At 35.1% G+C, this 15,392-nt stretch overlaps 1 protein-coding gene across 5 annotated transcripts in view; it reads left to right on the forward strand.

Moving 5' to 3' along the window:
- Positions 1 to 15,392, forward strand: part of Zfyve9 (zinc finger FYVE-type containing 9) — a 175,484-nt gene that overhangs the window by 118,579 nt on the left and 41,513 nt on the right. For 4 of the 5 annotated variants that reach the window (XM_078026249.1, XM_005326071.4, XM_078026250.1 and 1 more), the window contains 2 exons: positions 11,281 to 11,505; positions 13,461 to 13,543. In XM_078026249.1, the coding sequence (XP_077882375.1) occupies positions 11,281 to 11,505; positions 13,461 to 13,543 (308 nt within the window). The remainder of the gene's footprint in view (positions 1 to 11,280; positions 11,506 to 13,460; positions 13,544 to 15,392) is intronic. The other variant, XM_078026251.1, reaches the window with a different exon arrangement.

Consider the following 15,392-nt stretch of genomic DNA (forward strand, 5'->3'; position numbering starts at 1 on the left):
CTACCACTGAGCCACAACCCATCCCCTAAAATATGAAAATTTTTATGAGAAAAATTACTTGGATTGTAAAATAACAATAGTTTGAGATCAGACTATAATACATCCAAGTCATCTTAAGAAATGTTCCATAGTGTGGGTTGAGGCATGTATATATATATATGTATGACTATGTAAATAATATTTCAAAGCATACATGAGGTTTAAGAGTCTCTCCTTGTACAGGAATTATTTCACAGATCATCAAATATCAGGGCTAGAAAGTATCTTAGATCATTTAGTATAAACTCTTTAATTTTTCCTATAGATGAGGAAAATGAAACCTAGATGTGTTAACGTCTTGACTAAATCACAGGCCTAGTTGGTGGCAAAGTTAGGACTATAAAGCTGCCAGAAACAGTGTTCTTTTTATTATTTAAATTGCCTTTGTGCATGTATTAATAGTATATAAGTTTTATAAAATCAGGTATGCATAACATCTGTGATATATGCATGTTTTATTAAGAATCCTGTGTTTAAATAATCAGAGTAGTTTGATATCCTATATTTCACTATAATTTTTTATAAGGTGAAACATATTTTAGGTGTTCGAAAATGATCTCAGTTCATTATTCAATTGACAAATTGTATCAAATTTCTCCTGAGTGTGGAAGCCTTGAATACTCTTACTAATTTAATGGCTACTGTGCTCCAGAAATTAAGAGATGCCTCAAAAAGACTTAAAAGGTCCTAGAATGAGCTTTCTTTATAATTTCCTGTGAATTAAAAAATCTAAATTCTATGTATTTAATAATAATATATATGAATATTAAAATGTGTATATTTATACTTGCTTAGTGTCATATATAGTTGTTCATGCTTTCTGTATGAGACAAAAAATTGTTGCTTGTGAGAGATAGCATTCTGAGAGTTTCAGAATGCCCCTGGATATTTTAGTGCCATGGGAGATTATAGATTCTACCTTGTTTCTCCCCATATCACCTCCTTTTCTCTGTTTTGTACATGTGTATGTTATTGTTTTGGTTTTGCACACAAATATTCAGAACATTTGATTTGAGTGAAATGGGATTAGTATGTACCATTTATTTTTTCTAGAGTTAATCTCTTTTTCCCCTCTCATTCAAAATATTTTTTTGACTTCATGTTTCCTTTTGAATAAACCCCTATATTTCCAGTTGCATTTCCCACTAGTTGTTTCCTCATGCTTATTACATTGTAGCCAAACTAAACATTTATTTTTTTTTATAAACTCTGATAGATTTTTACTTTCTTATCCATAATTATAGTATTCCCTTACCATACAATTGCCTTACACCCAACTATCTGAATCCTGTTCGTTTTCTTAGGTCTCAAAGTATACTTCTCTATAAAATGATGAGCCTCCCCGTTGGAAGTAATTTCTTCTTCTAAATTCCTTTAATACTGTATTTTTAAAAATTGGTCTATCTAGGGTTTGATTGTTCATCCTCCCCAAAACTCATGTTGAAATTCAATTACCATTGTAATAGTATAGAGAGGTAGACTCTTTAAAAGGTATGATTAGACCTTGAGGGCTCCACCTTTATGGGTGGGATTGGTACCTTTATAAACGTTTGCCCCCTCTTGTTGTCTCCAGTTCCTTCTACCTTATACCATAGGATGATGCTGGAATGGAGGCTCCAGAAATTAAGAGATGCCAGTAATGTGGACTGTCTGCTGAGAATAACCACTGGCTGCTGAGAGAGCCAGGCTAAACGATAGCCTCTGTACTTGCAACCAGCAAGGCCAAAGGGGCAGGGCTGCCCAAACCCTCTAGAGAGAACGCTTATCATCACCATGTGTCCTAGATGGCATACAAGGAGTTACAGGACCTGTTTGCCCAGCTGGGTTTTGGTCTTACTTTGGTTCTACCCTTCTTTCTATGCCCCTATTCCTCCCTTTTGGAATGGGAATGTTTACTTTATGCCTTTGTATATTGAATGTATGTAACTTGCTTTTAGTTTTTACAGAAACTCAAAGCCAAGAATTTGCCTTGAGTCTAAGAGGAGACTCTGGACTTAGACTTTTGGGCAATGTTGGAACTGTTAAGGCTATTGGACTCTTAGAGATGGACTACATGCATTTTTCATTGAGGGGTGGACATGAACTTTTGGAGCTTAGGGCAGAATGTTATGGTTTGGATATGAGGTGTTCCCCAAAAGCTCCTGTGTTAATGCAAGAATATTCAGGAGTGAAAATATTAGAATGTTAGAGCTGTGACGTAATCATTCTATCCTAGTTTGAATGGACAAATCTGCTGGTACTTGTAGGCAAATGGGGCATAACTCGAGGGGGTATGTCATGGGGGTGTGCCCTTGAAAGGCTTTTCGTTCCTGCGGCTCCTTTCCTCCACTCCCTCTGTTTCCTGGCTGCCACGAGGTAAGCAACTTTCCTCTGCCATGCCTTTTGGCCATTATGTTCTGCTTCTCCTGGGGTGCAGTGCAAGGGAGTCATCTGTGGATTCCACCTCTGAAATCATGAGCTCCAACTAAACTTTTCTTCCTCTAAGTTATTCTTGTCAAGTATTTTGGTTCCAGCAGTGTAAAGCTAACATATACACTCTTTTGTTATTTGTTTGTTTATTTTTGCTTTTCGTTGTATCTCATTGTGATTTTAGTTTGAATTGCCCTACTGACCAATGATATTGAGCAACTTTTCATTTATTTATTTATCATCTTATATTAGTCATGTCATTGTGTTTTATCATGGTGATGAAATACAGGCTACTTAAGAATGAAACAAGGTTTGTTTAGCTCACAGTGTTGGAGCATGAGGCCCACATGGGCTCAGTTTTGATGAGGGCACTGTGACAGATAGCAAAGACAGTGGTAGGAGCCAGTATCAGCAATTGGTCACATCTTTAGTCAAGAAACAGAGAGTGCTGGGTGGGACTTGGTCCTTTTATGACAACCCTCTCAGAGAACTACCTTCATCTTTCTGAGGTCAGGACCCCCAGTGACCATAAAGGTTCCACACCAGCTCTTAGTACTTCCACTCTAGTAACCAACCTCCCAATACATGGACCCTTGGTGGACACAAAAACTATGTCCATATCCAAATCATAGCACCATCTATATCTCTTCTTTTGCCCATATAAAAACGAAATTGTTTTCTTGAGTCTTGTATTTAAATTTTGGATACAACTCCTATATCATATGCTGTTTTTTAAAATATATTTTTAGTTGTAGATGGGCACAATATCTTTATTTTATTTATTTATTTTTATGTGGTGCTGAGAAAACAAACTAGGTTGTTTTCTTGAGTCTTTTGTACTTAATAAATTTTGGATACAATTCCTATATCATATACTGCTTTTTAAAATATATTTTTAGTTGTAGATGGACACAATATCTTTATTTCATTTTATTTATTTTTATGTAGTGCCTCACAGATGCCTCACATGAGCCAGGCAAGTGCTCTACCACTGAGCCACAACACCAGCCCTCATATACTATTTTGCAAATATTTTCTATGCCATGGCTTATCTTTTCATTTTCCTGTTTTTCATAGAGCAAAATTCTGAATCTTGACAAGGTCCAGTGTATCAGTCTTTCTTCTATGGTGTAACTTTAGTTTTCTGTTTTTCTTTTGTGGCATTGGGGATTGAACCCAGAGCACTTTACCATTAACCTATATCCCCAGTCCTTTTTATTTTTGAGATAGTCTTGCTAAGTTACTTAGGGCCTAACCAAGTTGCTGAACTGGACTTGAAACTGCTAACTTCTCCCCTCAGCCTCCTGAGTCACTGGGATTATAGGCATGTACCAACACGCTCAGCTATATTTAGTTTTCTAAGAATGTTTGCCTTAACCTAAAGTCCTAGCATTTTCTTTTATATTATTTTCTGTAAGTTTTTAGATCTGTGATCCATTTTGAATTAAACTTTTTGTTTTTTTAAATTAAGTCCTAGAGATGGAATCCAGAGCTACATGGGTGCTAGGCAAGCACTCTTCCACTAAGCTATATCCCCAACCCTTGAGTTAATTTTTGTGTAATAAATGATATAAAGCTTTAAGTTCTTTTTTTTAACTGTCTATCTAGCATCATTTGTTAAAAAGACTATGTTTTTCACTATTGAATTACCTTGAAACTGTTTCTGAATATTAATTGATCTTATATGAATCAGTCTGTTTTGGGACTCTGTTCTATTCCATTGGTCTAGTGTCTGCCACATACATGATTTTGTTTTTTATTTTTACTGCTGAGGACTCAAAGTATACTTTTAATGTGATAATACATTTTGTTGTTTCTTTGGAAAATCCTTGGTTATTGAATTTTTGATATTATTTCTCTTTTATCCTTCCACTGTCTTCCTTTGGAACTCCTTTTAATATTGGAGCCTCTGAAATCAGCCATCCATATCTAACTGCTCTTTTGTATAATTTGACTCTTTGTCCTTCTCTACTGATCCTGAGGTATATTCTTCAGTTCTGTATGCCTTAGCCTAAATTAACCAATTTTAATGTTTCTCTTCAAAAAAGCTATTAATTCAGGAGAATATTGATTTATATTTACATGAGCTTGATAAGATTTACAGTTGTTAATTTTCAACTTTGAGATTTAATTTTAGAATAAAGCAAGAAGAGAATTTTAATTATAAACATAGACTATGTTCTCAACCTTGCAAGTTAAATTCTTTTATATTTGAATACTGCATTTTGTTCCTTTTCAACCATTTGCAGTTCTACATTTGCAGACATGTTTATCTTCCGTCAGCTATTCCCGAGACATACTAGATTTAATCCCGGGGAATTGAGAGCACATTTATGTAGCACAATGACACAGTGATAGGTGTGAAAACACAACTGAAGCTGCCTTAAACCTTTTGGTGGGCTTCCCACTGCAGTTAGAAGAAACTCCAATTCCTTTTGGTCCATGTGGTCCAATATAATCTAGCCCTTAAAGATTTCTGACATTATCTAATACTACCCCTTAATTTGCTTTAGCTACATTGATAATTTTTGTGACCTTTGAGTCCATCAAACTAATTTCCCATTCACAGCTTCTGCATTACTTTTTCCATGAACTGGAATGCTCTTTCAGATCTTTATTGGCTCATTTTGTCTTTGTTTTAGTCTGTTCTTAAATGTTTTCTGTTCAGAGATTTTTCCTGACTCTCTCAACTAAAGAAGTCTCCTTTCCTTAGACCTATCAATCTGTTATATTATTTTATTTTCTTCAAAGCATTTGTCTCTAGTTATACTTACTGAAATTATTTGTCTCTCTCCATTGATTGTGAACTCTATAAAGGCAAGATTTTTATCTGTCTGGGTCAACTCTGTACCCATTCCTAAAACAGACAGTCTGGTATATTAGAGAGATTTAATTAAAAACTATGGGTTGAAGGAATTAATGAGTTGGCATGATGTCACTAGGAAACATTTTTTGTTCTTTGGAGAAAAGCACCAAGATGGAAAGGTATCCTGAGAGAACACTTATGTGAATAAAAATACTGTACTTATTATTTCTGGCTTTTTTTAAAGTGATATTTATTATTCCTGGCTTTTTAAAAGTGATACTAGGTGTTGAACCTAGGAGTACTCTACCACTGAGCTACATCCCCAGCCCTTTTTATTTTTTATTTGGGACTGGGATTTTGCTAAGTTGGCTGGGCTGGCCTTGAATTTGTGATCTTTCTGCCTCGACCTCCCGAGTTGCTGGTATAATAGGCATAAACCACCGTGTCAGGCTATTCCTGACTTCTTGTTTGTACTGTGACTTGGAGACAAGGAAACATACCATTCACATTAGTCTGTTTCTGAGGCTCAGTATCTATGGTCCCTGAGAAAGAAAGAAATGACATGGGTCACTTAAGTAGGCCACTTGAGTAGATAACTTGGGAAATTTTTCACAACTTTAGATCTTTGCAGGATAGTTTTTCCTCTTATCATATCTCTCTTTTTTTAAACATGTACTTTCATTCTAAAGTGTTCTTTGTCTTTAGTTTTAACCTGTGGACAACAGTTAACCCAGGCGATTTTTAAGTATCATTTTTATATGGCTTTATCAAAAGCCAGTGTTAGATTGGTAGGTATAACTCAGTGATAGAGCACATGCCTAGCATTGTGAGGTCATGGTTTCAATTCCTAGTAGCCCACCCCCAAAAGAAAAAATAATAATGCCTAACATTTATTGAGTGATTAGTTTATGCTAGGCAATATATTCATGGCTTTATATGCACTGTTTTATTTCTTAACAATTCTGTGATATTTATGCTGTTACTGTTTCCATTTTATATAAGAGGAATCTGAAAGGCATTGAAGACAAAAGTAACTTGTTGATGATCATGCACTTAGATGAAAAGAGTCTGAATTCAGATTTGAGTTCGGCTATATCTTTTCTAAATCTTTTTAGAGCCATAAGAAGTAATATAATGCCTCTCCAGCTTTTTAAAATTCAGGGTGAATCACAGATGCTCTAAACTGAAATCTTTTATAATGTGTTCCTTCTTAACTGCAGTTTATTGCCTTGCAGGAATTCTAAGGAACTGTCTAAAAAAAAAATTTTTTTATTTGTAGTCCTGAGACTTGAACCTAGAGTGTTGTATATACTAGGCAAGTGCTGTACCACTGAGCTGCATCCCTTGACCTTTTTATTTTAACTTTGATACAGGGCCTCCCTAAGTTGCCCAAACAACTTGTGATCCTCCTACCTCAGCTTCCTGAGTAGCTGGGATTATAAGTGTGTACTACTGTGCCCAGCTTGTCTAAATTCTGTTGATGGCTTGTGTTTTAATTATGTTAATGTTTAGAATTGTTAGTATTTCTTAAAATAAATGAATCATTTGCTTGGAAATTGTTCCATTTGAGTTGATGTGAGGATTTTGTTTTGAAACAAAAGCAAGCTGTTGTCACATAGGTATGTAAGTTATATTTGAACTGAATTTAAAGAGAGCTACTAGTAAGCATTTGAAAAATAAAGTTTAAGCTACAATTTTAAAATGGAAAATTTCAAATTACACTAATTTTTTGGAAGACATAGTGTGATTCATGGAAATACTAGGAGTTTGAAAGATAATCTTTCCAGATTTTACTTTACCATATTTTTTACCGTGTGTATTTTGAGAATCACTCATCTCTTTTTTTTAAATACATGACAGTAGAATGTGTTTTGACATATTATGCATACATGGAGAATAACTTCCCGTTTTTATGGTTGTACATGATGTGGAGTTAACACTGGTCCATGTATTCATATATGAACATAGCAAAGTTATATCTGATTTGTTCTACTCTTTCCTGTACCCATCTTGCCTCCATTCCCTTCATTCTCTTTTGTCTAATCCAATGAATGTCTATTTTTCCCTTCCCCATCTTTTTTGTGTGTTAGCTTCCTCATATCAGAGAGAACATTTTGCCTTTGGGTTTTTGGGATTGACTTATTTCACTTAGCATGATAGTCTCCAGTTCCATCCATTTACTGGCAAATGCCATCATTTTATTCTTCCTTATGGCTGAGTAATATTCCATTGGAGTCTCTCCATCTCTACTACTGAGCTACAGTTTCTTCATTGGTAAAGTAAACCTCCTGATTGCATTGTTCTGATGATAACCTGGTTAATGCTTTGTAAAATTGCTTTGAAAATTACTGATTGAATACTCATTCTGTTTTCTAGAATGAGATGTTGTCCAATTATAGACCAGTTAACACCTTTAAACTAAATTTGTTGATGTCTTTTGTCTTTGGGCATGGGATATGTAGAGAGCAATAGAAATATATAGCTCCATAAATTAGTTCATTGGGTCCATTGTATTGAATGTTCTTACAGTGAAATTCTGATGCAAATTAATAATAACAGACTTTTTGAGTTCATAGCTCTGGATTATCTTTTAATGAAATTTTAAAAATTTTTTTCTTATAAATTTTTATACTCAGCATTTTATTTTTGCTATTATCTACAACTCTGGAATTTTACTTGTTTATGTATGAAATAGTTATTGATAGTCGAAATCATTCATTAAGATTGACAGTGGAGATCCACATTAAAAAAATAAAATAAATACTTAAAGGATGAAAGATGTATTTGATAATGGGAAGGGACGTAGTGAAGAATGTATGATGGAATGAAGAGGATGTTAAGTGATAATGGAAGAAAGGAAAGGAAAGGAAATAAGAATGTGTGGAAAAATAACTAGTAATAGATTCTAGGCTCTAATAGGGGAATCCGAAAGGAATAATGAATGAATGCCTTGAGTACCAAGCAACATACTTTTTACCTCTGAGGTATATTCACTAGAACAGTCTTTGTGAACCATAAATTGTATGTTATGTCCTACTCTGTTTTATGCTGTTTTAACAGAATACCACAGACTAGGGTTATTATAATGAACAGAAGTTTATTTCTTACATTCTGGAGACTGAAAAATTAATGGTCAACTGGTTGGCATTTGGCAAGAACATTCTTACTGTGTCATTCCACGGCAGTGGAAGGGCAAAGATGGGGCAAAAGAGCAAGAAAGGGTCAAATGTCCTTTTTATTTTGTTTATTTTATTTTTTGGTGGTGCTGAGGATCGAACCCAGTGCCTTACACGTGCGAGGCAAACGGTCTACCGCTGAGCCACAACCCTGCCCCAAAATATCCTTTTTAAATAAACCCACTCCCATGATAATACCATGATAAATCCATTCACTCTGCCATCATGACCTAATCTCATTAGGCTCCACCTCCCAACACTGTTATATTGCGAATTAAATTTCCAACATGTTTTTTGGGGGATATCTTGAAACCATAGCATGCCATCACTAAACCTTTAAAGGAATGTTATCATGCACCTTCCATTGTGGAGGGGAAAAAAAATCTTCCATATCTTATCTCCCATTTTCCTCCTCCCTGTCAAACCTGAGTAAGGTTTTTCTCCTCTCTAATTGTCTGTTTTTTGAATTTTGCATTGGTATAAAGTATCTTTTATGGTATCTTAGAATTTTAGGATTGGGGCGGGGAGTAAAAAGGCAGTGGTGTATTTGGGGATCTGATCTCCCAAAAGTTCCTGCCACTCTATCCCCAATTCTGTAGTGGGTGCCAGAAAAAATGAAAATTTATACAAATATTGCTCTACAATTTTTGGTAAAGAAAAAGAAATCCTGTAAAATTTGGCTATTGTTATGTATATATTTGCATTAGAGCAATAATAGTTAAAATTTTTTGAGAACACATTGTATGGCTAATGCTGTTAGGTATTTTATATATATATTCTATAATTTATTTTTCACAAGATGTCTGAAATTTAATATAATTTTCCACATTTCTACACAGATGTTGGTGCTCCCAGAACTAACTTGCCTCAATTCTACAGTAGTGAATGTTCAAACTCAATCACATATTTCTGTGAATCTGAAATCAGTTTTTCTTTTCTTCAAAATCTTATACTGTTTCTTTTATATGGAGATTGTTTTTTTTTTTAATAGATATGGCCCAGCAGCTTAATTGTACAGCCAGAGTTGGCTAATGCTTGGGCAAGAATATTACTCCTGTATTCTTTTTTTCCCCTTTTTTTAGTTATAGATGAACACATGTCTTTATTTTGTTTTTATTTATTTTTTTATGTGGTGCTGAGGATCGAACCTAGGGCCCCAAATGTGCAAGGCAAGTGCTTTACCATTGAGCCACAACTCCAGCTCCTACCCCTGTATTCTTAAAAGTCCTATTTCAAATGTAAAATTTAGGTGTTAATGATCAGGGCAGCATAGTGTATACCAAAGAGCTTCTCTGAATTTTATAGGGAGGTGTTCCCTTTACTTTGGATCCTACCATCAACAAACATTTCCACTTCACAACAGGAGTCTGAGTCTATAGATATAAACTCTAGTTTCCTAGAGTTTTCAAGCATTAACTTCTCTGATGGGGATTTCTTGTGTTTTTGTTTTAAGAGCTTTCAAAAGAAGATTGTACCTATCTAGTGAACACATCTGTTCTTCCATTATTGAACAGTTCTCTGTAATTTTTTTTTTTTTTTTTTTGGTACCAGGGATCTAACCCAGAGGTGCTCAACCACTGAGCCACATCCCCAACCCTTTATATATATTTTTTTATTTTGAGTCTTGCTAAGTTGCTTAGGACTTTGCTAAATTGCTGTGATTGGCTTTGAACTCATGATCTTCCTGCCTCAGCCACGGGGACTACAGGCATGCACTTCTGGGCCTGGTCTCTTTATAATTCTAAACTGAGGAAAATGCCCCCTTAATGAAGGACTGATATACTTGTTACTGTTTTACCTGCAAACCTATTAAAAAGTGCTTAATAAATAGCACTTGTATTTAAAAGAGAGAAAACTGCCTGTTATGGATTTAAATAATTTTTAAGTTGTACATCTATGTTTCATATTTGTCTCAATCAAAATTACAAAGAAAAGATCCTATCTGTGGTACTACCTTCTCCATAAATCCTCTTCTTCCCTAATGTCTCATAACTGCACTTACTGTAGACAGTTTATTACAATCATGAGTTGATTTTATTTACCCACTGAGAAATAAGCTTTGAGAGAGCAGGCACCTAATCTGAATTAGTTTTTCATGATCTTTGAGCCAATAATTGTTATCTAGAGACCTCTAAAGTATCTCACACAGTAAAGTTATACAGTTTAACAACAATATTTTTGGATTTTAACTAGACCACCTTTTACCCTGTGATCATATGAAGTATTTCCTGCTCACCAGCATGAAGCCCTGATAAAATTGGATAACATTTTTGTATTTAATAAATGCCATTGATTTAACAACAAATTTTCTACACAGGAGTCTTTTATAGTGAAAGATTGGGAATTAGAGTTTGGTAATGTCTGACCCAATTTGGGGTAATAATTATTATTATAGCTGGATGCAGTGGCTGAGGAGGCTGAGACAGGAGGATTGTGAGTTCAGAGCCAGCCTCAGCAAAAGCAAGGTGCTAAGCAACTCAGTGAGATAGACCCCTGTCTCTAAATAAAATACAAAATAGAGCTAGGGATGTGGGTCAGTGGTTGAAGGCCCCGAGTTCAATCCTCAGTACTAAAAAATATAACAATAAAAAGTAATTATTATAAATAAGCCAGGCATGGTGAAACATGCCTATAATCCCAGCTACCAGGAGAATTGTAAATTCAAGGCCAGCCTGGGCAATTTAGTGAGACCTTGTCTTAAAATAAAGAGCAAAAAAGGGTTGGGGTGTGACTCAGTGGTAAAGCCTCCAGGTTTTAATCTCCATTATTGTAAAAAACAAAAACAAAGAAAAAACAACGAGAAAAGATCTATTTACTAGTAAACAATATATAATGAACTTTTTGTTTTAGGAAATGTTGTGGGCAACTTGGGACATTCCTTCTTCAGTCAAAGTTTCCTCGGCAGTAAAGAACATGGTGGATTTTTATATGTGACATCTACCTATCAGTCACTGCAAGACCTAGTTCTCCCAACCCCACCTTACTTGTTTGGGATTCTTATCCAGAAGTGGGAAACTCCTTGGGCTAAAGTGTTTCCCATCCGACTAATGTTGAGACTTGGAGCTGAATATCGACGTAAGTAGTAAAAAAAAAATTTCTTCTAAGACATATAACCAAGGCATGATGATTTAATAAGTCTTAAGCTATTCAGAGCCCTTCTAATTTGATGATACAGTTCAGCAGAAATAGCATTTTGAAATAAATAAGCTAAATCTGGCTAGTCTCTCTCTACTTATTTGGGGCATAATAGGAAGGAATGAAAATATCAAATGAAGAAGTCAGTGGTTATTTATTACTTTGTAAATTGACAAGTGGGGCACATGCCTGTAATCTCAGCAATTCTGGAAGCTGAGACAGGCAGATCACAAGTTCCAGATCAGCCTCAGCAACATAGGGAGATCCTAAGCAGCTTACTGAGACCCCATCTAAAAATAAAAAATAAAAAGGGCTGGGGGTGTGGCTCAATGATAAAGTGGCCCTGGATTGAATTCCCATTGTCCTTCCAAAAAAAGAGGACTGGGACTATGACTCAGTGATAAAGTGGCCCTGGGTTGAATCCCCAGTATTAAAATAAATAAATTTACTGTTTTCATGGTTTATTGATAAAAACACAATCATCTCTAGTAAAATTAATTTTGAACTTAAGTAATTTTTTAATGGTAAACTATTATATATGGTGAACCTGTTTGTTGTCACTATTGCTAAATAGTTATGATGAATTATATGTATTTTTTTATTTTTAGTTGTAGTGGGATGCAGTACCTTTATTTTTTATTTTGCCCTGGATTAAACCCAGGATCTCGCACGTGCTAGATGAGTACTCTACTGCTGAGCCACAACTCCAGCCCCATGAATTATACTTTATTTTAACCTAATAGCTGCCGAAAGCTATGGTATGGAAGCCATTCTCAATTAGTAAGGGCTACAGAAGAAGAGTTCTTTGACCACGGCTGTAGCAGTGCACTGAGTTGTGATTAAAAAAAAAAAAAAAGACATTAAAGGTTAAATTCAAACTTTACTTTATATCTTTAGCTAATTAAAAGTTCTCAGTGTCTAAGAATCAGACCACTTGAATAAGGTTTTCAGTTGCCTCACTCAGTAGCTCTGTAATTATGGGCCATTCATTGGGGCTTTCTGATTGTCAGTTTCTCACTCAAGGTCTCTGACAGCTTTTTTATAAACTGGATAATTTAATGCTTGCCTTGTGTGTTAACACTAGCTTGATAAATTGGAGATTATTTTATATATCATAAAACAGTCCATATACTCAGAAAGTCAACTTTATTCTTTCACTCATTAGTTCATTTATTCAGTAAGAATTTAATCAAGGTCTACCATTGTATCAGGAATCCTCGGAATTCTGAAATGGCTAAGACCTGGTTATAGGCTTTTGGGAATCTTTGTAAGAAAGATTTATAGGAATCATGATTACAGTGGTATACTGTGTTAAAATAGAAATGTTTCTAAGGTTAAATTCTTTGAGAGTTTTAGGATGGGCTCTAACTTGACCAAGAATGAAGGAGTTAGACAAAAACACTTCTTGGATGGATCTGAAGGAGTCACGTGAATCAGCTAAATGAAGCATGAAAGACTGCATGAGAGGAAGCAACATGTATATCTTGACTTATACTAGAATGTCAAACCTCAAAGCTTGAGGGATAAGCAAGCTGGTATTATCACCTGGTAATTGGCTGTCCTAAGGAGGGTCTGGTTAGGAGGCATAGAAGAGTGAACTCTTAAACTTCTTGAGCCCAGAGGAATTGAGAGATGTTTCCTGGATCATATCAATCCATTTTGAAGAAGATTGCTTCTTAAGATCTTTTGGGTCATTTTTGGAACAGCTGTAGCAAAATGCTTATTCTGGTTTTATTTAAAAGATTTCCTCTGGCTTAGGATTTATCTGCTCTCATACTTCCTACTTTTTTTGAATCCTAAATTTAATATGTTCTAATGAGCATATTAGCCATGGTGTCTCTTTGCCGAGAATTTTAAACTACTTAACTTAGTCTGATCTTTTCTCATTTCCACAGTTTATCCCTGCCCACTCTTCAGTGTCAGATTTCGAAAGCCATTGTTTGGAGAGACAGGGCATACCATCATGAATCTTCTTGCAGTAAGTTGGGAATTTTTCTTTTCTTTTTTCTTTTTTTTTCTTACTTGAATTTGTATGGGAGAAGGAAGAGTAGGGTTTTATTATTTTATTGATTGTCATGTGCCTGCTACTTAAAGAAGGTAAAGTTTTATGTTAGAGGAGAACAAAACATATATACCCTTTTGAAAACATACAGTGAAATAGTACAGGATTCCAACCCCTAATTACATACTTAATATATTAGTGATCTTGCAGGATTATTATGAAAACAGGAGGAGTATATGAATAAGATATTTAGCATTTCACTTTGTTTTCATTTTGAGACTGGCATCCTGTGTGTGTGTGTGTGTGTGTGTGTGTGTGTGTGTGAGAGAGAGAGAGAGAGAGAGAGAGAGAGAGAGAGAGAGAGAGAGAGAGAGAGAGAGATAGAGATACACTATTCAGCCAAGAATTGGTCAAAGGTTGTACTCAAATACTTTAAGCCATTAAGGCTTTTACTCCCTGTTGGTGGGTCTATATATGGACTGGGATTTAAACTTCATTCTTTTCTTGTTTGCTGGACTCTCTCATTTCTCTCTACATATATATAGGTTCTGATTCTTTTAAAATGTTGGTTGACTTGGGTCCCTTTATATCTTTTTCTGCTGCATGTATACACAGACCAAGGTCGGTCCAGGATATTTGGAGTGTTTTAAGCTCCCTGGGGTTGTTTCACCTTTCAGAACTCCTTTTTAAATTCTGACTAGTCTACATTTATACATAACTTGCTCCAAATAGGTTCGTGGCCTCAGACTAACAGAGCTATTGGCCTTCTCTTTTTACTAGCCACCATCATGCTCTGATTGGACTAAGCAGTTCGTGGGGACTAACTCAGGCAAGAAGGTCATAGCTTCAACTTTATTTTTACTTGAATTTCAGTAGTTTTCTTGAAAAACCCTTTACAGTGTGTTCCATTCTTTTGATCTAATTTCAGAGCATTGAAATGGTCTCTTCTGTAAACCATTTACCCAACACTTAATTGCTTTGGGGGGAATGGATTTGGTGATGTCCTTACTCTGTCATGCCTGTACTTGTTCCAGTTATCTTTTGAAGAGATTTGAACATTAATTTAAACTCTTAGTTGTCACATCCGGTGCTCTTTGTTCCTTTGTGCAACTCTGTATTTCCATCTAGTGTCATTTCTTTCTGCCTGAATAATACCCTGTGACATTTATTGTAGCATAGGCTTTCTGGTGATGAATTCTTTCAGCTTTTGTATTTCTAGCAATTTTATTTCTTCTTCATATTTAAAAGATATTTTTGCGGGCTGGGGTTGTGGTTCAGTGGTGGAGCACTTGCCTCATATGCGTGAGGCCCTGGGTTCAATCCTCAGCACCACATAAAAATAATAAATAAAATAAAGATATTGTGTCCATCTACAACTAAAAAAATATTTTAAAAAAAAGATACTTGGGCCAGATGCAAAATTCTACTTTGGCAGTGTTGTTTGAGTATTTTAAAGATGTTCCTCTACTATCTTCTAGATTGTTTCAGATGAGAATTGTTTTTCCCTCTGTGTTTGTTCTTCTCTGTAAAACATTATTTTCTTCTTTGTCTCCTTTAAAATTTTTCTTTTTATCACTGGTTTGGAGAAATTTGATTATAATGTACCATAGTATAGTTTTCTTCATGTTTCTTATATTTGGGATTCATTGAACTTCTTGGATTTGTGGGCTCGTGTTTTTTATCAAATATTTTTTCTGTTTACCCTGTCTCTCCTTCAGAGACATCAATTACATATACATTAGGTTCATGAATTTGTTTCACTGATGAATAATTATTTATTTTATACTCTTTTTTTCTCTCTGTTTCATTTAGGATAGTTTTTATT

Source organism: Ictidomys tridecemlineatus, chromosome 11, assembly GCF_052094955.1.
Source record: "Ictidomys tridecemlineatus isolate mIctTri1 chromosome 11, mIctTri1.hap1, whole genome shotgun sequence".
NCBI lineage: Eukaryota > Metazoa > Chordata > Mammalia > Rodentia > Sciuridae > Ictidomys > Ictidomys tridecemlineatus.